General features: G+C 51.1%; 2 protein-coding genes across 13 annotated transcripts in view; one reads left to right on the top strand and one right to left on the bottom strand.

Annotated features, from left to right (window-relative positions):
* The window catches only part of OGG1 (8-oxoguanine DNA glycosylase), a 39,023-nt gene that overhangs the window by 556 nt on the left and 16,789 nt on the right, over positions 1-21,678 (top strand). For 3 of the 9 annotated variants that reach the window (XM_021934217.2, XM_009200256.4, XM_009200257.4), the window contains exons 2-3: positions 506-753; positions 1,924-2,103. In XM_021934217.2, the coding sequence (XP_021789909.2) occupies positions 506-753; positions 1,924-2,103 (428 nt within the window). Of the gene's footprint in view, positions 1-228; positions 317-505; positions 754-1,923; positions 2,104-5,016; positions 5,199-6,762; positions 6,914-7,058; positions 7,725-21,678 lie in introns of those variants that run through there. The other 6 variants (XM_003894132.5, XM_017955262.3, XR_643515.4 and 3 more) reach the window with 6 other exon arrangements.
* Positions 7,655-20,494, bottom strand: CAMK1 (calcium/calmodulin dependent protein kinase I). 4 transcript variants are annotated; one of them, XM_003894131.5, is made up of 12 exons: positions 20,319-20,494; positions 18,160-18,274; positions 16,277-16,408; positions 13,369-13,443; positions 13,144-13,282; positions 11,893-12,019; positions 11,723-11,798; positions 10,920-11,032; positions 9,964-10,042; positions 9,780-9,867; positions 8,046-8,163; positions 7,661-7,938 (listed from the first exon to the last, which is right to left on the bottom strand). In XM_003894131.5, the coding sequence occupies exons 2-12, from the start codon at positions 18,240-18,242 to the stop codon at positions 7,856-7,858; spliced, it is 1,113 nt and encodes a 370-aa protein (XP_003894180.1). In that variant the 5' UTR covers positions 18,243-18,274; positions 20,319-20,494; the 3' UTR covers positions 7,661-7,855. The 4 variants fall into 4 exon arrangements, with proteins under 4 accessions (XP_009198523.1, XP_021789908.1, XP_031519022.1 ...); XM_009200259.4 differs by having other exon boundaries at positions 7,655-8,163; XM_021934216.2 differs by lacking the exon at positions 16,277-16,408 and having other exon boundaries at positions 7,655-8,163; positions 20,319-20,484.

Below are 21,678 nucleotides of genomic sequence, written 5' to 3'. Positions count from 1 at the left end.
CCTGGGAAGCCCGTCCCCTGGGACTGGCTCCTGCCGCCTCAGCACTGCCCGGCATGGGGTACAAAGGAATTTGGGGGGTGATGGAAGAAACCCCGGGGTACAAAAGAGGAAACAAGCACGGGTGGCCAGGCTGTTCCCTTTAATATGTCTGTGCAGTGATATTGTAAGGATTTAGCGGTATAACCGATGCAGAAGATAACAGTACTTGTTTTTCTTTTTTTGAGACAGTGCCTCACTCTATTGCTCAGGTAGGAATGCAGAGGCCCATTCCAGCCTCGACCCCCGGGCGCAGCCTCCCGAGTAGCTGGGAATACAGGTGTGTGCCATGCCCGGCTAAATTTTTGTATTTTTTGTAGAGGTGAGGTTTCACCATGTTGCCCAGACTGGAAGATAGCACTTTTACTTGTATCAGTTTTGTACATGGAGCGATTGTAGGATGGGAGGGACCCCAAAGGGTGCAAGAAAGGAAATTGAGTGCCAGGGTTGTCGTGTGCCTGGGGCTTAGGTGGAGGGAGCAAAGTCCTGCACACTGGAGTGGTGTACTGGCGGATCAAGTATGGACACTGACTCAGACTGAGGAGCAGCTCCACTGCACTGTGTACCGAGGAGACAAGAGCCAGCCTGGCAGGCCCACACCAGACGAGCTGGAGGCCGTGCGCAAGTACTTCCAGCTAGATGTCACCCTGGCTCAACTGTATCACCACTGGGGTTCTGTGGACTCCCACTTCCAAGAGGTGGCTCAGAAATTCCAAGGTGAGTACAGGACCTGGGCTGGGGTTAAGGTTCTTGGACATAAGTTACTTCTCTATGACTTAGTTTTTTTTTTGTTTTTTTTTTTGAGACGGAGTCTTGCTCTGTCGCCCAGGCTGGAGTGCAGTGGCGCAATCTCGGCTCACTGCAAGCTCCGCCTCCCGGGTTCACGCCATTCTCCTGCCTCAGCCTCCCGAGTAGCTGGGACTACAGGCGCCCACCACTGCGCCCGGCTAATTTTTTCTATTTTTAGTAGAGACGGGGTTTCAGCATGGTCTCGATCTCCTGACCTTGTGATCCGCCCGCCTTGGCCTCCCAAAGTGCTGGGATTACAGGCGTGAGCCACCGCGCCCGGCATGACTTAGTTTTACCACCTGTAAAATGGGGATTATATCTACTTCATAGGCTTTTATGAGGATTTAAGGAACTAATACATGTAAAGTGCTTAGAATAATGCCAGGCACATAGTAATTATTATTATCATTATTATTATCCTGCTAATAACCATAGTGAAGTGACAAGGATTTTGAGCCCATTCGTGGTTGTGTGACCCAGGGCAAGTGATTTCATTCATTCTGTAAATATATACAAAGCATCTGCTGTGCGACTGGGGATACACCAATGAACAAAACGGACCCAAATGCCGGTCCTCATGGAGCTTACATTGTGGTCTCTTTATCTGTGGAATGGGATGGTAACTCAGCCCTTACAAGATGCTATGAGGAATGAGAGGTCTGGTGTTGCTTTTTTTTTTTTTTTTTTTTGAGACGGAGTCTCGCCAGGCTGGAGTGCGGTGGCGCGATCTCGGCTCACTGCAAGCTCCGCCTCCCGGGTTCAGGCCATTCTGCTGCCTCAGCCTCCCGAGCAGCTGGCGCCCGCCACCACACCCGGCTAATTTTTTTTGTATTTTTAGTAGAGACGGGGTTTCACCGTGTTAGCCAGGATGGTCTCGATCTCCTGACCTCGTGATCCGCCCGCCTCGGCCTCCCAAAGTGCTGGGATTACAGGCGTGAGCCACCGCGCCCGGTCTGGTGTTGCTTTCTCTAATGATGCTGACTCTCATTCTCCTGGGATCATCCTGGAGTTTTGGTACCTAGGATCTGACCTGTGGGTGGGAAGAGGCCACACCCAACAGTAGGTACCTCTCCTACCTTCTGCATTTCTGGTCTCCAGGTGTGCGACTGCTGCGACAAGACCCCATCGAATGCCTTTTCTCTTTTATCTGTTCCTCCAACAACAACATCGCCCGCATCACTGGCATGGTGGAGCGGCTGTGCCAGGCTTTTGGACCTCGGCTCATCCAGCTTGATGATGTCACCTACCATGGCTTCCCCAGCGTGCAGGCCCTGGCTGGTGAGTAGGTGGGTCCCCTGCCCCCAGGCCTCCATCAGCTTTGAAGATCTGTTCATTTTTCCCCTGGTTACATCTCAAGGCTTCCTGCCATACCAAACACTTCCCCAATCCAGAACTGCCCTGCCTGGTCTGATCAACTCCAGTTACTCATCCTCCCTATGCATCCCTAAAATGTCAGCACCTCACTGGTCTGTGCTTTTTGCCTAGTGAGTTCAATGCCTCATCAGAAAAACATCTGTATACAATGTACAGTAGTTTGGGGTTAAAAGCATGCATTCTGGGGACAGACCCATGCCTGGTTTTGAACCCCAACTCTCACTTGGGCACATTATTTAGCATCTCTGTACTAAAGTTTCTTCATCTGTGAAATAGAATAATAGCACCTACCTATGCTGTTATTGGAGTTGTCACGAGAGTTGAATAAAGGAATATACATACTGCACCTAGCGCAGTGTTTGGCACACAGGAAGTATATGTAAAATTCAGGTTGGTATCAGCTGGGTGCGGTGGCTCACGCCTGTAATCCCAGCATTTTGGGAGGCCAAGGCAGGCGGATCACAGAGTCAGGAGATCAAGACCAACCTGGCTAACACGGTGAAACCCCGTCTCCACTAAACATACAAAAAAATTAGCCGGGTGTGGTGGTGGGCGCTTGTAGTCCCAGCTACTTGGGAGGCTGAGGCAGGAGAATGGTGTGAACCTGGGATGCGGAGCTTGCAGTGAGCCAAGATCATGCCACTGCACTCCAGCCTGGGTGACAGAGCTAGACTCCTTCTAAAAAAAAAAAAAATCAAGCTGGTATCATTGTAGTGAACAGGATAGTTTTGCATCTAAGAACACATGTGTTCGTGTGTTCTTCACAGTACCCCTGTAAGGCAAATGTTTTACAGAGGCAAGTGTATCAGTTGGCAGATATGAGAACCAAGCTAAGACAAGTGCTTGGGAACTGCATAGCAAAGAGACAGACTGCCTCAAAACAGGAGAATGTTTTTGGTGCTTAGAAACCCATTCCTGGCCGGGTGTGGTGGCTCACGCCTGTAATCCCAACACTTTGGGTGGTCGAGGCAGGCAGATCATCTGAGGTAAGGAGTTCAACACCAGCCCGGCCAACATGGTGAAATGCCATCTCTACTAAAAATACAAAAATTAGCTGGGCGTGATGGCAGGCACCTGTAATCCCAGCTACCCGGGGGGTGAGGCAGGAGAATTGCTTGAACCTGGCAGCAGAAGGCTCCAGTGAACCAAGATCACGCCACTGCACTCCAGCCTGGTGACAGAGCGAGGTTCCATCTCAAACAAACAAAAAGAAACCTGGGCCGGGCACAGTGGCTCACACCAGTAATCCCAGCACTTTGGGAGGCCGAGGCGGGTGGATCACCTGAGGTCAGGGGTGAAACCCCATCTCTACTAAAAATTAGCTGGGCGTGGTGGCGGGTGCCTGTAATCCCAACCTTTCAGGAGGCTGAGGCGGGAGAACCACTTGAACTTGGGAAGCAGAGGTTGCAGTGAGCCGAGATCATGTCATTGCACTCCAGCTTGGGCAACAGGGCGAGACTCCATCTCAAAGAAAAGGAAAAAAAAAAGAAAAAGAAACCTGGCCGAACACGGTGGCTCATGACTGTAATCCCAGCACTTTGGGAGGCCGAGGTGGGCGGATGACGAGGTTAGGAGATCGAGACCATCCTGGCTAACACGGTGAAACCACATCTCTACTAAAAATACAAAAAAATAGCTGGGCATGGTGGCAGGAGAATGGCGTGAACCCGGGAGGCAAAGCTTGCAGTGAGCCGAGATCGCACCACTGCACTCTAGCCTGGGCAACAGAGCGAGACTCCATCTCAAAAAAAAAAAAAAAAAAAAGAAGCCTGTTCTTGAGTCTCAGCTCCTGGCTTAGTCATCAGACCTGAAGAAAGTCATTCACCTCTCCTGGCTTCTCTTAGCTTGTTTGTAGAATGGGAATAACAGATTCTATCTAGAAGGACTTTGTGGGTGAATAAAGCAATCATGAGGCAGTGTCATGTAATGGGTTAAAAGCACGGCGTTAGCCAAGTGTGGTAGCTCATGCCTATAATTTCAGCACTTTGGGAGCCCAAGGTGGGAGGATGGCTTGAGCCCAGGAGTTTGAGACCAGCCTGGGCAACATAGTGAGACCTCATCTCTACAAAAAATAAACAAAATTAGCCAGGCATGGTGGCACAAGCCTGTAGTCTCAGCTACTCAGGAGGCTGAGGTGGGAGGATCGCTTGAGCCTAGGAGGTGAGGTTGTAGTGAACTGAGATTGTGCCACTGCATTCCAGCCTGGGTGACAGAGCAAGACCTTGTGTCAAAAAAAAAAAAAAAGGAAAAACCACAGGTCTTGGTGTCCCAGACCTAGGTGCAAGATCTTATCTCCCCCATGTCCTTTAAGTAAGTTAACCTCTTCTAAGCCCTCATTTTCTCCACCTGTAAAATGGGAAAACAACAGTACTGTCAGTGGGGTTCTTAGGAAAAGTAAGCATGATAATATATCTGAAGCGTGTTGCCAGTGCTTGATGCCTAGCACTTAATCATAGAAGCTCTTGCTATATTTTGGTTATTTTTTTAGATCATGAATATGAACACTCTTTTGGAAAGATTAAGGAACTCGGTTGGGGAGCTCCTCCAGGGCAGCAAGTCCTCAGTCCCTGGACTAGACTTGGGCTGCAGGGGCCAATTCACAGTAGGTGCTCAGAAAACATGTATAGAGGGACAGGATCCAGGTCTTAACCCTTTCCCTTGCACATAAAAGTGTCCACTATCCTATAGAGGGTGGGGAGGTAGGAGCGGTACTTAGGAAAAGCACTCTTGTCCCGAGGTGGAGAGCTCACTTACTAGCCCAAGGCCAGGAAGAACTTGAAGATGCCTGATGCCTACTCTCCTCCTCACTCCCCACAGGGCCAGAGGTGGAGGCTCATCTCAGGAAGCTGGGCCTGGGCTACCGTGCCCGCTACGTGAGTGCCAGTGCCCGAGCCATCCTGGAAGAACAGGGCGGGCTACCCTGGCTGCAGCAGCTACGAGAGGCCTCCTATGAGGAGGCCCACAAGGCCCTCTGTACCCTGCCGGGAGTGGGCACCAAGGTGAGGCCCCAGGGGGTAGGAGCTACCCTCTCCACTGACACTTAAGAGGAGAGCAGGAAATGAGCCAAGCCTGGGAGCTGGGTGGAGGCTTGGCTTCCGGAGGCAGAGCAGGAAGGAGAAAGGATATAAGTAGGTGTTTTATGAGAGAAAAAAGCAGAGTGCAGAAAGAGTGGAAAGGATATAGCCCTTTGAATGAATTTCTAGAAAGACCATTTGTTCACATGCAACACATATGTGCTGCTATATATATGCAGCAATTTCCAGAAGGAAATTGCAGGAAACTGAATAGTTTCCTTGGGGGAGACAAATGGGAAGATATTTCTCCTTTTCCTATTTTGTTTGTTTGTTTTGGTAGAAACAGGCTCTTAACAATGTTGCCTAGGCTTGTCTTAAACTCTTGCCCTCTAGCAGTGTTGCTGCTTTGCCCTCCCAAAGTGCTGGAATTACAGGGATGAGCCACTGCTCCCAGCCACATTTTGTTCCTTTCATAAAATTACATGTACTGACAAAACTTTTTCCTTGATGTCAATAGGGTTAACTGGCAATAAGATGATTGGAAATTAGGCATCTGTCTTTTTTTTTTTTTTTTTTGAGACAGTCTTGCTTTGTCGCCAGGCTGAAGTGCAATGGCACAATCTCGGCTCACTGCAGCCTCCACCTCCTGGGTTCAAGCGATTCTCCTGCGTCAATCTCTCGAGTAGCTGGGATTACAGGCATGAGCCACCACACCCAGCTAATTTTTGTATTTTTAGTAGAGATGGGGTTTCACTATGTTGGACCAGGATGGTCTTGATCTGACCTCATGATCCACCCACCTCGACCTCCCAAAGTGCTGGGATTACAGGTGTGAGCCACCGCGCCCAGCCTTTTTTTTCCTTCATACTTCTCTGTAGTTTAAAAAATGAATTTTTGCTTAAAGAATTTTTTTTGATGGGCTTTGGACTATAGCCTAACATTAAATATTGTTTCTGCCTGTTCCCCAGCCATGTGACTTTGGCCAGGTCACTTCACCTTTCAGAGCCTCAGTTTTCTTGTCTGCAAAATGGGTGTGGTAATAGCTTCTTCCCAGGTTATAAGAACCTGGTAGCAGCTCTTACTACAGCAATTTCAGTGTATTCATAGGCCGGGCATGGTGGCTCATGCCTGTAATCCCAGCACTTTGGGAGGCCAAGGTGGGCGGATCACTTTAGGTCAGGAGTTCGAGACCAGGCTGGCCAACATGGTGAAACCCCATCTCTACTAAAAACACAAAAATTAGCCACACGTGGTGGTGCATGCCTGTAATCCTAGTACTTGGGAGGCTGAGGTAGGAGAATTGCTTGAACCTGGGAGGCGGAGGTTGCCGTGAGCCGAGATTCCACCAGTGCACTCCAGCCTGGGCAACAGAGCAAGACTCCATCTCAAAAAAAAAAGCATATTCATAGATAGTATCTGTTGATTGAGAATATAGAACAACAGTAACCCCAGAGTGAAGGAGAAAGCAGCTGGCTTTGGGGTTATAAGCAAGATGCTGGCCGGATGCTGCCCTTCTTCCACAAGGGCTCATTCTCTGTGTCTGTCAAAGGTGGCTGACTGCATCTGCCTGATGGCCCTAGACAAGCCCCAGGCTGTGCCCGTGGATGTCCATATATGGCAGATTGCCCAACGTGACTACAGCTGGCACCCTACCACGTCCCAGGCGAAGGGACCAAGCCCCCAGAGCAACAAGGAACTGGGTGAGGAAAGTGGGCTGCAGGGGCTGGCAGTGGGCTGGTATGGTAGAAACCTCTCTCTCTCTTAGTCATCTCTCCCTCATACCCTACCTCTCTTGATGGGTCACAGAAGGGGTCAGATAACTTAGTCTCATCACTTCTGATTTAGGAAACTTTTTCCGGAGCCTGTGGGGACCTTATGCTGGCTGGGCCCAAGCGGTGAGTGTACCTACTAGGTTTCCTCTCCTCCAGCTCAGACCCCATAGGACTTCTCCTCCAGCCCAGACCCAGCAGACTCTTCCACCACCACTGCCCCAGGTGGCCCTAAAGGACTCTCCAGCCACCCCTGTCCCAACCCCAGTGGACTCTCATTGCCTTCGGCCCTGTTCCCCAAGGACTCTTCCACCTCCCAGCACTGTCACTAGTCCCACCAACCCTGACCCCAGTGTACCCTCCTCCCCACACCGACTCCACCCTCATACAGGTGCTGTTCAGTGCTGACCTGCACCAATCCCACCGTGCTCAGGAGCCACCAGCAAAGCGCAGAAAGGGTTCCAAAGGGCTGGAAGTCTAGATGGGGCACCCTGGACAAAGGAATTCCCCCAAGCCCCTTCCCCTCCATTCCCCACTTCTCTCTCCCCATCCCCACCCAGTCTCATGTTGGGGAGGGGCCTCCCTGTGACCACCTCAAGGGCAAGGCACCCCCAAATCAAGCAGTCAATTTGCACAACAAGGTGGGCTGGGGACTATTGGGGGAGACAGCGCTAAGGATGGTTTTATCTTCTTCCCTTTATTACAAGAAGGAACAATAAAATAGAAATATTTGTATGGAAAATGCAGTGAGGAGTGGTAGGGAAGCAGGTGAGGAGGGGACAGGGCAGAGAAACTCCCAGTTCAGGGAGGGAAGGGGAGCAGGCTGCCCCCAAGCCCTCCCACGCAGGGGATCCTGACCCGAGGTCCAGGGCCCTAGAGCTGGTGGGGCAGTGTGGGGGACAGTTCTGGGCCCGGCTCCACGCAGCAGTCTCGACAGCAACAGCCAGTTGCCGGCCCTGCATGGGAAGACAGAACAGAGCTGGCTGGAGGGGCAGGCCCTCCACTCCAGCCCAGGTGCCTCTCTGTGGACCACCCATGCCCTTCTGCAGAATCTGCTCCTCACCCCCAGCCACTGGTGTCAGCAGCTCCCCGTGGCTCGCCGTCTGCCCCTGCCCCTCCTGGCTGGTGCCTAGCTGCAGTTTCCTCATGTGCCGCACCACAGCCGTGGCATTGAAGGCTTGCTGTAGGGAGAGGGGAGAAAGGACTTTTGAGATAGTCAAGTCATGGGGCAGGGGTGGAGGTGCAGTGGGATTCTTGCAATTGTTCTGTTATTTTCATTCAGGAGTTATTTTATTGATTCCCCTAAAGGCCCCAAAAAACCTCTACAAGGCTTTATTATATATTCACACACACACATGCACGTATGTTAAATGTATGTGTGTATATATATAAATAGAAACATAACTCTATAATTCATATTAATATGTAATAGCAAACACTGTAGCACTGTATGCCAGGTACTGCTCTAAGCACTTTACATAGTAATTCATTTAATCTTCATGAAAGTCTTTGAGGTAGGTACTATTAATATAATTTTCAAAGGAGGAAACAGAGGCACAGAAAGCTGAAGTAACTTGCCTAGGTGTGTATCTATTCAACATCTCCACCTAGGTGTCCCACACACCCCTCAAATTCACCATGTCCAAAACTAAAACCATCCCCACAAAACATGTTTCTGTCCCTGTGATCACCATCTCAGTCATGGTACCGCCACCGTCCACTCTGTTCCCAGCTACAATCTTGGGCCAGCCCTTGACATCTCTTTCCCCCAACATCCATTGCATCATCATGTCTTAGTTTCACCTCCTAAATGACTCCTGGATCAACCACTGTTCTCTACCCCTGTTGATACTACTGTGGTCCAAACCCTTACCCTCTCCTGCCTGTATCTCTGCCACAGCCTCCTAATGGGTCACCCAGTCTTTACTCCATGCCATTCTCTGCATCCTGAGAGCTCTTTATTTTTTTTGAGGTGGAGTCTCACTTTGTCACCCAGGCTGGAGTGCAGTGGCACGATCTCAGCTCACTGCAATCCCCATCTCCGAGGTTCAAGTAATTCTCCTACCTCAGTGGCCCGAGTAGCTGGGATTACAGGCACACACCACCATGTGTGGCTAATTCTTGTATTTTTAGTAGAGACAGGGTTTTGCCATGTTGGCCAGGCTGGTCTTGAACTCCTGACCTCAGGTGATCCGACCACCTCGGCCTCCCAGAGTGCTGGGATTACAGGTGTGAGCCACCATGCCTGGCCCTGAGAGCCCTTTCTATGTAGCAGATGCTTGCCTAAGATTCTTCTGGGCCTCCTCAGTGCCCTCAGGATCAAGTTGGTGCTCCTCTGTGGAATCTGAGGCCCTAAGAGACCTGGCCCCTACCTGCTTTCCCAAATTGGGCTCCTGCCTCTCAGTCCCCTCAGCCCCTTCAGTCTGGCCAGGCTTAGCACTTGCACTTCCCGGAATGGCTGTAGACATTTTTCTGCTATGCCTCGCTAATTCCTACTTAACTGACAGCTCTGTCAAGTCATCACCACCTTTATGACCTTTCCCGGACCCCCATAGGCTGGATCAGATGACTCCTGAAGAATTATAGACTTCTCCCTCTAGACTTGGAGGTGAGGGACCCTCTCTGGAATAGAGAAGGTGTTGGGAGTGTTGAATGAATGAATGAAGTCCTTCAGTAAGGATCCCTAAGAAGTTACTGTGTGCCCAACTTGGTGCTAGGTGCTGTGCGAGCTGAGCCTGGGTAGGGATGGGGAGGAGTCCTGGGGAGGCTGGGACCAGAACTAGGGATATGGACTCACCTTCCACTTGCTCTTGGCAAAGTTCTTCTTGATCTGCTCACTCACCGACTGGTGGATATTCTTATCTAGAGCCGTATCTCCTGCAATCCTAGGATGGGGTTATGTGGTGGGTTGCCTATGAGGGCAGAGGCAGACCTTAGGGCCCCAAATCCCACCCCACCTCACAGCTTGTGTGAATTCTCACCATGGGTGCTGCAAGGCCTGCTCACAGGTGAATCTTTTCTCTGGGTCCTTCTCCATCAAGTGCCGGATGAAATCTTTGGCTAAACCCCCAAGACAAAAGTAAAGATAATGACAGCATGGTAGTGCCTGTGTACTCCCCAAGAGCGTATGCACTCCCTTAGGTCTGACCCAGCATCAAAACAAAACAAAGAGGCCAAATCAGTCCATGCCGCACCCCACCCAACCTGTGCTCTTCTTCAGACCCTCCCACCCCATGCCTTCCAGCTCTTTCCTGTCTCTCTCAAGAAAAACATGAGGCCGGGCACAGTGGCTCGTGCCTGTAATCCCAGCATTTTGGGAGGCCGAGGCAGGTGGATCACGAGGTCAGGAGTTCAAGACCAGCCTGGCTGAGATGGTGAAACCTCGTTTCTACTAAAAATACAAAAAAATTAGCCAGGCGTGGTGGTGGGTGCCTGTAATCCCAGCTACTTGGGAGGCTGAGGCAGAGAATTGCTTGAACCTGGGAGGCAGAGGTTGCAGTGAGCCGAGATTGTGCCACTGCACTCCAGCCTGGGCAACAAAGCGAGACTGCATCTCAAAAAAAAAAAGAAAAAGTTGTTCTTGACTAATTTCAGTGCATTCACACTGATAAATGATAGTAGCTTCACAGGTTTGCTTCTTATTAGGGGGCACAAAAGGAGGATGAAAATGTTTATGGTGGTATTTTAGACATCAGGAAGTCAATAGGGAAGAGGTATTTTCAAATAGACTGTGTTTGAAGATTGAACAAATGCCTAGTTTCTCACTCTGGGAGCCAAGCAGAAGGAAGTACCCAGGGTAGGGTGTCTGGTCTTGAAGACAGCTTAGTGTGGCACTGGAGAATCCGACAGAAGGAAGGCAGGAGGGAGACCACCCCCAAAGCAGGTGAGGGAGGGACCAGAGGCGGGGCCCAGGGGAAAAAGGCAAAGCCCCAAATACCGGAGTCAGAGATGTCGTCCCAGTAAGGAGAGTCAAACTCGTACTCGGCCTTCAAAATCTGTTCAAAGAGTTTGGCATCATTCTCATCATAGAAGGGGGGATAACCGCAGAGCCTGGGCAGGGAGAAACTTATCCTCATTTCCACTTTCAGGTGCACCCATTGACTCCGGGGTGGAGCACTGGGGTAGTCTCAGGGGTCAGGCAGGACCCACGGAAGGAGTTCCCCCTTTATAAACTCTACCAGCCCTGTCTGCTCACTCCCATTCTAGCTATGTTGTCCTTTCTGTTCCTTGAATGTACCGCCATCTTGCCCTCCTCAGGGCCTTTGCACTTGCCATTGCCTCTGCCTATGCTACTCTTTCCTCACACCTCCAATGTCTGGCTCCCTTAGCACTTGGACATCCCCTCCACAGCGAGCCCTTCCCTGACCTCCCTACTGAAATGGCATCACCCCTGTCTCCCTATTCCTCCTTGGTTTTTTTCCACAGTATGTATTTTTATCACCTGATGTTATTTTGTAGATTTATTTACTTGTTGATTGTCTTCTCTACTAGAAAGAAAGTCAGCTCCCTGAGGGCAGGCACTTTGTCTGGTTTGTTCTGTGCTAAATTTACTCCAGTGCTTGCTTGGCACAGTGCTTGAAACATAGTATCTATTGAATGAAGTAATATTCATAATTGATTGGTGGAAGGAAGGGAAGAAGGGAAGAGAAGAAGGGAAGGGAAGCAGAGGGAGGAAGAGAGGAAAGCAGGCCAGAGGACAAACTCTGGAGCCATAGCCTACCATGGCCAAGCCCCACTTACAGGATGTAGGCGATGACACCTATGGACCAGCAATCCACAGCCTTGCTGTAGGGCTTTTGGGCCAGGACCTCAGGGGCTGTGGAGGGAATAGGACATGGTGGTGACAAATCTCTGCCCTTCAGCTCCTGGTTCCCCCCACCATCACAGCCCCAGCCCAGGGCCCTCCGCACCCACGTATCCCGGAGTTCCGCAGGCGGTGGAGAGCACACTGCCCGGGTCCTCCATCTTGGAGAGGCCAAAGTCGGAGATCATTATTTTGGAGTCTTCATCCAGGCTGTAGTACAGCAGATTCTCTGGCTTGAAGGGCAGGAGGGAAGGGGAGGGGCAATCAGAGATGGTTAGAGGCTAGTAGAACCTTCTGCCTCTCCAAGCACCTTCTGAGAAATAATGGATCCCCTAAAAGCCACTGTGGCTTCATGGCTGCCATAAGAAAATCAAGAAAGTTCTCAAGAAGGCCAAAAATTCCAGGAAGGACAAGGCCCAAGAGGGTGTGGGAGGCAACTTTCTGTAAACCTTAGGTGTGCACTGTAAAGGCCTAAAGAAATGTTTGAATACCTACTTTATGCCAGACCCTGGATTAGTGCTTGCTTTCACGTCATCCTCACTGCATCCCTGCTAGGCCAGTCTGAATAATCCCACCTAACAGATGAGGAAACTGATGCCTTTGGAGGCAAAGTGACTCACCCAAGAACCCACAGTTAGGGAGTAGCAGGGCCAGAATTCAAAGCCAGGCATGTGCCCTTCTCTTAGACCGGATTGAGATGTACTGCTAAATGTGAGCCCCATCGCTATTTCTGAGGAACAGGATTTCAGGGATTTCTGGCTTTTTTCTTTATGTTTTGCTGTCCCATCCAAGTTTTCTACAAAAGGGGAATAGGATTTTTTTTTTTTTTTTTTTTTTGAGATGGAGTCTCGCTCTGTCGCCCAGGCTGGAGTGCAATGGCACAGTCTCAGTTTATGCAACCTCCGCCTCCTGGGTTCAAGTGATTCTCCTGCCTCAGCCTCCCTAGTAGCTGGGATGGCACCTGCCACCATGCCCGGCTAATTTTTGTATTTTTGGCAGAGACAGGGTTTTGCCAGGCTGGTCTCAAACTCCTGACCTCAGGTGATCCGCCCGTCTCTGCCTCCTGAAGTGCTGGGATTACAGGCGTGAGCCACAATGCCTGGTCAGATTTTTTTTTTTTAAATCAGAAAAATACATAAAATGTTATTTGGATAAAATGCCAGCACAATTCACTCGTGTTCTTTTGAGTATCTGGACTAGAATAGGAGGAGGCAGTTTAAGGGTTACAAGATCCACTTTGTAGATGGAAATCCAAGGCTCAGTGAGGGGGTGAAAGTTGCCCAAGGTCGGACAGTTTGGGGTTTGCAAAGGCCCCACCCTTGGGTACCCCAGCTCACCACACCCCCTTGAGCCCCACCTTGAGATCCCGGTGTACAATGCCCAGGTCATGTAGGTATTTCACAGCATCCAGCACCTGGAAGATGAGGCGGCTGGCGTCCCGCTCCGTGTAGAAGCCTTTTTCCACAATACGGTCAAAGAGCTCCCCACCCGACACCCTGCAGCAGGGGATAGGGCAGTCTGGCAAAGAGGGTTGGGACAGCAGGGAGAGGTGTGTGGGGGTGGGCAGAGGTGGGCCACTCACAGCTGCATGATGAGGTAGAGATGGCCCCCACTCTCATAGATGTCATCCAGGGCTACAATGTTGGGGTGCTTGATCCTGAAAGGAGAAATGAGGTGGTTTAGCCAGGCATGGCGGTGTGCACCTGTAGTCCAGGCTACTTAAACTTGGGAGGCTGAGGCAGGAGGATCACTTGGCCCCAGCAGTTCGAAGCTGCAGTCTGTTATGATTGCACCTGTGAATAGCCACTGCACTCCAGCCTAGACAACAGAGTAACACCCTGTCTCAAAAGAAAAAAAAAAAGCAGTGGTTTAGAGCTCAGGACAGCTACCCCTGACCGAGTGCCTGCAAACCTGGGTAGGACAAACCAAGGATGTAGGCCCCAAAGGGAAAAGCTGGCTTACCATGGTTTATTACTATTTCTTGGAAGGTGAGAGAGCAGAGGGATAAACACTGGGCTCTGGCATACACAGACCTGGGTCCAAATCCTGTCCCTGTCACATGCTATATTGATGCTGATCTTTTTACCAGTGAGCCACTGCACCCAGCTTGATACATGCCTGTTAAGAGTTTTCTGACTGGGCACAGAGGCCCACGCCTGTAATCCCAGCACTTTGTGTGGCTGAGGCAGGTGGATCACTTGAGGTCAGGAGTTTGAGACCAGCCTGGCCAACATGGTGAAACCCCATCTCTACTAAAAATACAAAAATTAGCTGGGCACGGTGGCACGTGCCTGTAATCCTAGCTACTTGTGAGGCTGAGGCAGAATTGCTTAAACCTGGGAAACTGAGGTTGCAGTGAGCCGAGATCATGCCATTGCACTCCAGCCTGGGCAACAAGAGCAAAACTCCATCTCAAAACAATGAAAAATAAAATAACTTTCTGTGTTTACATGTTTGTCAGCCTCCCCTACCAGACATACGCTCCCCGAATCCAGAGGCTTTGTCTTGCATGCCACTGTTCCTCCAGCACCTGGTACAGGGTAGGTGCTAGATTTAATGTAACCTCTCTGAGCCTCAGTTTCTTCATCTATAAAATAAAGCCAATGGTAGTACTTCCCTCAAAGAGTTGGAGTGAGGATCATGTGAGATCATGCAAGTAAGGTGCTTGGCACAGCGCGTGGCACACAGTAAATACTCATAAGTGGGCCGGGCGCAGTGGCTCACGTCTGTAATCCCAGCACTTTGGGAGGCTGAGGCAGGCAGATCACGAGGTCAGGAGATCAAGACCATCCTAGTGAACACAGTGAAACCCCGTCTCTACTAAAAATACAAAAATATTAGCTGGGCATAGTGGTGGGCGCCTGTACTCCCAGCTACTCGGGAAGCTGAGGCAGGAGAATGGTGTGAACCCGGGAGGCGGAGCTTGCAGTGAGCAGAGATTACGCCACTGCACTCCAGCCTGGGTGACAGAACAAGACTGTCTCAAAAAAAAAAAAAAAAAAACTTGTAAGTGAAACAGTAATGGTAATTGATTTTTTTCTTTTGTTTTTTGTTTTTGAGACGGAGTTTTACTCTTGTAGCCCAGCTGGAGTGTTGCCCAGGCTGGAGTGCAACGGCATGATCTTGGCTCATCACAACTTCTGCCTCCTGGGTTCAAGGGATTCTTCTTTCTTAGCCTCTCAAGTAGCTGGGATTACAGGCATGCACCACCATGCCTGGCTAATTTTGTATTTTTAGTAGAGACGTAGTTTCTCCATGTTGGTCAGGCTGATCTGGAACTCCCCACCTCAGGCAATCCACCCGCTTCAGCCTCGCAAAGTGCTGGGATTACAGGCGTGAGCCACCGCACCTAGCCTTTTTTTTTTTTTGAGCCGGAGGTTTGCTCTTGTTGTCCAGGCAGAAGTGCAATGAGTGGCGTGATCTCGGCTCACCACAACCTCCACCTCTTATATTTAAGCAATTCTGCTGCCTCAGCCTCCCAAGTAGCTGGGATTACAGGCATGTGCCACCACGCCCAGCTGATTTTGTATTTTTAGTAGAGAGAGGGTTTCTCCTTGTTGGTCAGACGATAATTGATCTTGATGATGAAGTAAGTTTAGCTCTGCTACAAACTTTCCATGTGACCGTATACAAATCCCTTGTCTTCTCTGGGTCTCAGTAGAAATGCTCTGCCCAGGAGTTGGGTGTGGTGGCTCATGCCTAGCACTTTGGGAGGCCGAGGCAGGTGGATCACCTGAGGTCAGGAGTTAGAGACCAGCCTGGCCAACATAGTGAAACCCCATCTCTACTAAAAATACAAAAATTGGCCGGGCGTGGTGGCAGGTGCCTGTAATCCCAGCTACTAGGGAGGCTGAGGCAAGACAATAGCTTGAACCCAAGAGGCAGAGATTGCAGTGAGCCAAGATTTTGTCACTGCATTCCAGCTGGGGCAACAGAGTGAGACTCCATCTCAAAAAAAAAAAACCATTATCTGCCCAGGGTGGTTGGAAGCTCAGGGGAGAGATTAGCAGTGATTCTCTGCAAGTTTTCCAGTGAGGACAGGAGGTTTCATACCAGCATGAGCAATTCATAGACCAGCTGGTTGTGGATTTAGTCAGGGGGTCAGCAGAGAGTCATTTTTAAACTTGCTGAGTGGCTTTAATATGTTAGGGGAACTTGAGGTAGGTCCAGAGACAACACCAACTGAGATATGTGGGTCCAAGTCATGTTCAGGATGGATCTTTACACCTGATTGAACAGTTAAACCCCTGTTACTAAGCCCTGGCATCTCCATCACATCTGTTGTGTTAGCTGTTGTGCCAGGCACTTGAAATAAAGGACTTCTGATGTTCCCCCACAACCCTGCCAAGTGGAAATTGTGATCCCCATTTTATGAATGAGCAATTTAAGGCTTAGAGAGTTTAAATGTTTGGTCCAAAGCAGGGAAGGAGGAGGATGGGAGGGCCAAGGCAGGGTCAGCTTGGGGCAGGGAAAGGCTGTGGCCCACGCACTTGTGCAGGACAGCAATCTCATTCTCCATGCTGCCTTCCTTGCCCTCCAGGGCCTTCTTGGCAATGCATTTGATGGCCACCAGCTTCTGCGTCCTTTTATCTTCTGCCAGGATCACCTCCGAGAAGGCCCCCCTATGGGGAGAGGGGATTCATAAGGTGAAGAACTGGAACCCCAGCTTCCCTCCAGCCTCTCCTCCATTCCCTATGGGTTCTGTGACCACTGCTGGACCAGGGATGTGGATGACCCTCTCCTAGTCACTCATCTATCCCCTGGCTCCAGAGATGGTCACATGACCCAGGCCTGGCCAAAGTAGTCTCTCCCCTGGTCACAGTAATTGGTCATGTGATGCAAACCAGATTCCTAGCACTTTAAGAATGAGGCTGCTGCTGAGCTGGTAGGATGTAAGCCTGGAGCTAATGACGATCATCTTTGTCACCACTTGGGGACAGCCTGCTTGGGAATGAAATTAACACAAAGGAAGTCCAACCTGAGAAATGGCCAAAGTCATTTCATGATAACATTATGTGGCCCTCTGGATCCAGCGATGCCTGAAGTCTACCTCTGAGCTTTTTGATTTTGTGTGCAGTTGGTTCATCCCTTTTTCTATTAATTTGAGTCATGGCTAATTTAACACCTTAAAGAACCATCAGCATCACCTGGGAACTTTTTTAGAAATGCAAAATCTCTACTGCTTTGGATCCTAGGTCAAAAAAAAAAAAAAAAAAAGAAATGAAATGCAAAACTTTAGGCCCTGCCCCAGATTTACTAAATCAGAATCTGCAGTTTAACAAAATCTCAGGTGATTTGTATGCTCATTGAACTTTAAGAAGCAGTGCTTTAGAACAAGCTCTTAAAAAGGAACAAATAAACTCATTTAACTAAAGTTAACTGATTAAGGAGGATTTACTAGGGTATTGTTTCCACATCTGTTTGCTTTCTCTGGGAGAATAAGAAGTCGTAAGTCAAAGAAAGGCATCTCTCATGGTGAAATTTCAATCCTCAGGGATAGTTACTGTAGTAACCTCATTACTGGTTTCCAGTCCTGTCCCTCTCCAGTTTACCCTCCAAGCTGTGGCCAGAGTGACTGTCCTGAATTGCACACCTGCCAAAGTCTTAAGTGTCTCCCGGTGGCCTATGGAACAATATCTAGCCTCCCTGACCTGCCTTCCAAGACCCTACACAAACTGTTCCACTTTCATCTCTAGCCTTTTTTCCCACTCTTCCCCAGCCTCTGATTTTAAGCTCCACCACACTCTGCCTCTTTCCACGTAGAACCATGCCTCTAAACCTTTGTTTATAGGATTCCTTCTGCCTGGAATGCCCTTCTTCCTCTCTCACAAGTGCACACCTACCCATCCTTCAGTCCCCAGCTCTAATGCCCCATTCTCCACGAAGTTTCCCCCCAGGCAGAAGGCACAGCTCTCTCTGGGCTCCACAAAGCCCTCAATCCCAACCTTAATTGGAGCATAGCACACACCCTGTTGTCATTTTCTGTGGGTCTGTCTCTTGCACATGTCTGGGATCAACTTGAAGGACAGAGACCAGGTTTGAGTTATTTCTGCATTCCCAGCACCAAGAATAGAGCCATCCCTAGCCTCAGTTCCCAAACCTAGGCCAGAACACCTAGCTCTTGGCAGCAAGTTAGATGGACTGACTGGCACCTTCATTCTCCCAACTTCTTTCTCTTCAAGAACCCAGGGCTATTGGAAGAGCAGCCCCTGTCCCACCCAGAAGTGAAAAGCTGGGGACAGTTTAGGCCCTAGATAGTGCTGCCACAGGGCCTGGGCTATGGGAAACAGGAAGCATTAATTGACCAGACGAAGCACCACCCTGGACTCAGCCTCCCCCAGCCATCCAGCACCCAATCCTGCCCTGGACTCACGTGCCCAGAACATCTCGGAAGTCGTAAATGTCCCTAATGTCCTCTGCCTGCTTCCACCTGGGGCCTTCCACTGCCCCCGGCATGGCCCACTGCCCCCCGGCCACAGCCAGGGCTCCTGCAAGGAGAATGGAAGGAGGAGACTCAGCAGAGCCCAGCCTTCTGTCTGGGAATTTGCTACAGGCCTCATTCAGTCATCCAACCTGCATTTATTCATCCTTGATTCATCCATTTGACAAAATCATTCAACAAACATTCATTTGTTTATTCAACATTTGGCAAATTCTCGTGCCTAGAGAAAAACCTTTCACAGTGGCAGCAAAATTCTTTATTTAACAAAGTCATGCATTCATTCATTCATTCATTTATTCTAGGTCACTTCCCAGTTTTTCCCCTCTCCAAATCCAAGCACCCAGGGAAACCCTGACCTCTGGCAGTACAACAGATAAACCACCAGAGCAGCTGGTAGAAGCCTGGAGGATCCCCCTGTCCCCAGAACTAGTGATGTCCCCACCCCACCCTGGGGATTGCTGGGGTGTCTCCTCTCCCCCCCCCCCCCCCCCCCCCCCCCCCAACCGGCCCGCAGCCTGGGCTTCCAGCAATATCTCAGCCACGTTTTTAAATAGCTCTTTCTGCACTGTTCCCACAGCAACAACAGCCACAGCTGGAGCTCCCCAGACCTCTCCCTCCTGACTCCCCATCTGGGTCCCAGGAGCCTGAGAAATGGTCCTACTCACTCTGTCCCTTCCTGGCCCCATCTAACCCTATCCAGCCTGGCCCTTCCCCTGCTGAGGTCTGTCTCATCCAGCAGGAGAGGGTGGGAGTTCTCTCCCATTTATCAGATGAAGAATGGGGAGACTGAGGTTGGAGTTAGGTAGAGGCTGGCTCCAGAGGCCCAAATGACACCTGGCCTGGGGCCCCCAGCTAAGCTTGCTGAGGGCAAAGCCCATGGAATGGCCTTGGCTGGTACTTCCAATATGAAGCCAGAATGGGCCCCATTCAAAAAACACAGCCTCCCAACCCATCCACAGAGGATGAGGCCAAAATAGAGCCTAGCATGCTTTGTGACCTCAGGGAGAGGACTTTCCTTCTCTCTTTTTCTCTAAGGGAGAATGAGGAGAGGTGCCCTGACTAGGGCCTCTGACGTGAGATTCCACTCCTGGAACAGATCCTTTTTCCCAGGGGACCCTGCCCACCCATCCCAGGGGCAGAATCTTCTAGGAAAGGCGACTTGAGCTCTAGAGGCAAAGTCTGAAACCCACATGGAGGCCTACCAAATACAACCGTCAGAGATCCACACACATCCCTGTAGCAGACACGCCACACCAAGCCAACTCCACAGCCCTGGACTCAAAAACACCTGCCTCCCAGATCCAGTATGCCTCGTATCCAGATCCTGGGACACCTGATCATACATGTACTCCCAGACATCAGCACACATGTCCACACCACACAGTGCCCCAGGCAGCCCTACACCCGGGCACCTGCCTGTCCATCCAAACATCTCTCACCCAGCTCCCTCTTACACCCCAAAACACACATCCACCCACACCCACACAAGATGACACCTAGACACACACACACCCTCATATACCAGACGTACCCTACACCCTCCAGCTCCTCTATCCCATCCCCTGAAGCTCCTATATTCCAAACCAAACCCCAACTCCTTACACACCTAACTCCAAACATCCTCAGTACACAATTGTACACCCCCTCCTAACTCTGACTTAAGACCCTGAGAGCCAAATACCAGCACACAAAACACGTGGACACCCCTCTGGAACAAAAAACACAGATTCCCAGATCCCCCACCCATGTCTGACCCACATGCCTGTCCTAAGGCTGTACACTCCACAAGCCCCCCCACCCCCATGGATACCTCCAAATGCCCACGCCCTTTCACAGTCAGGCCCAGCTGAAGGCGCTCACACAGGCCCCCTTCTCTATTACCCAATCAGTGTCCCATAGGCCTGCCTGGCACCTGCTGGGCCTGGGGCAGAGGTGGAGGAGAAAGGCCCAGCCCTGCCTGCCCCTCAGGGTCCAGCCCGCCCGGGAGGGTGCCCAGTGGCCACTCCTTGGGAAAGGATACCCAGAGGCTAGGGGCTCCTACCGCCCCCCCGCAGCGCCCAGGTGTGCAGGGGTGGGTGGGCCGGCTGTACCTGCGGCTGCCCCGCCGCGGGGCTGGCTGGGAGGCCCGCGGTGGTTGGCGCCGAGCTCTGGCCGCGGTCCTCACCGCTGCGCGCCTGGGCCACCCGCCCGCTCTCTCGCTGGGGCTGGGGCTCGGCTCGGCTGGGCTCGGCGGCTCTCTCCGCCCGCCTGCGGCTCTGATGTCAGTGGAGGAGGAGTCTGCGGCGGAGGGACCCGGGATTGGGAGGCGAGGCGCCGCTCTAAGGCTGGGAAGGGGACGGGTGGAGGCCAGCTCTCTAGTTCTGGTCAGAGATCTCCTGCTAGACGCTTCCCGCCCTTGGTCTCAAGCGGGGCTACATTTCACAGAGGGGACAACTGAGGCCCAGAGAGATGATTTTCAAATCAGCAGGTGGTCGGAAGCAAAGCAGGATTTGAACCCCGTCTGTCTGAAGCTAGAGACCGGCCAAACTCACCCTGTGGCCTGGTGGGTTCTCTTTCAGACCAGTTCTGCGACCTCCCTTAGGGCTCTGTCGTCCTTCGCCTCTCCCAATCCTCCTGTGCCCTGAGGGAAACAGGTCCTCGGAACTGCATGGGAGTCTGGTGGGGTACGGGGGAGTGAGGGAGTGGGAAAAGACCGGGCAAGACTAGGCAATGAAGACAGTGAAGGCGGTGTAGGGTGGGGGCCCCACTTGACAGGTGGGAAGACTGAGGCCCAGGTTCCTCTGCAAGCTGGAGCCCAGGCTTCAGCCCGACACTTGCTCCTCAGAGCGGATGGTGGTGCCCAGAGGTATTGGGGGCAGAGGGAAGTGGGGAGGAGGAAGTTAAATTGGGATCCTAAAGGAAACAGGCCAAAAAGGACTGATATATCACGTGACTGGCCGGGCTCCAGGGTTTGATGGCTAGGGGCCAGGTTAGGGGAGGTGGGGGACAGAGCCCGCAACTAGGACAGCAGGCAGGCGGCCAAAGGTTGACTTGCACAAGGCCTTCCTTGGGAAGAAATTTGGTGCGGGTGGCAGAGGGAGCAACTCGCAGGAATTGGGGATGGGGCTGGACTGGGGGCAGCCAGTGGAGGTATGGTGCTTGGGACCCCACTCCACCTCCAAGGATCCCCAAGTGCCACTCCCTACTCCTGAATTCCTGCATTGTCCAGCTGCGGATGGGGAGAGAACAGTGCTTGGGCCCAACTCATTTCCCTTTTCTTTCTTTCTTTCTCTCTTTCCTTTTTTCTTTTATTTTCTTTTTTTTTTTTAAAGACAGGGTCTTGCTTTGTCACCCAGGCTGAAATGCAATGGCATGATCATGGCCCACTGCAACCTCAAATTCCTGGGCTCAAGTCATCCTCCTACCTCAGCCTCCCATGTAGATGGGACTACAGGTGCATGCCACCGCACC

Source organism: Papio anubis, chromosome 2 (assembly GCF_008728515.1).
Source record: "Papio anubis isolate 15944 chromosome 2, Panubis1.0, whole genome shotgun sequence".
Taxonomy (NCBI): domain Eukaryota; kingdom Metazoa; phylum Chordata; class Mammalia; order Primates; family Cercopithecidae; genus Papio; species Papio anubis.
This window is presented reverse-complemented; position numbering and strand designations above follow the sequence as displayed.

What these genes read in the sequence shown, in the direction of transcription:
- CAMK1 (XM_009200259.4), bottom strand. Translation starts at nt 18,242, where the DNA reads ATGCCGGGGGCAGTGGAAGGCCCCAGGTGGAAGCAGGCAGAGGACATT. An exon ending in TTGTACACCGGGATCTCAAG is followed by an intron (nt 12,020 to 13,143) that starts GTGGGGCTCAAG and finishes CTGCCCTTCAAG; the next exon opens with CCAGAGAATCTGCTGTACTA. An exon ending in GGTGTCATCGCCTACATCCT is followed by an intron (nt 11,033 to 11,722) that starts GTAAGTGGGGCT and finishes CTCCCTGCCCAG; the next exon opens with GCTCTGCGGTTATCCCCCCT.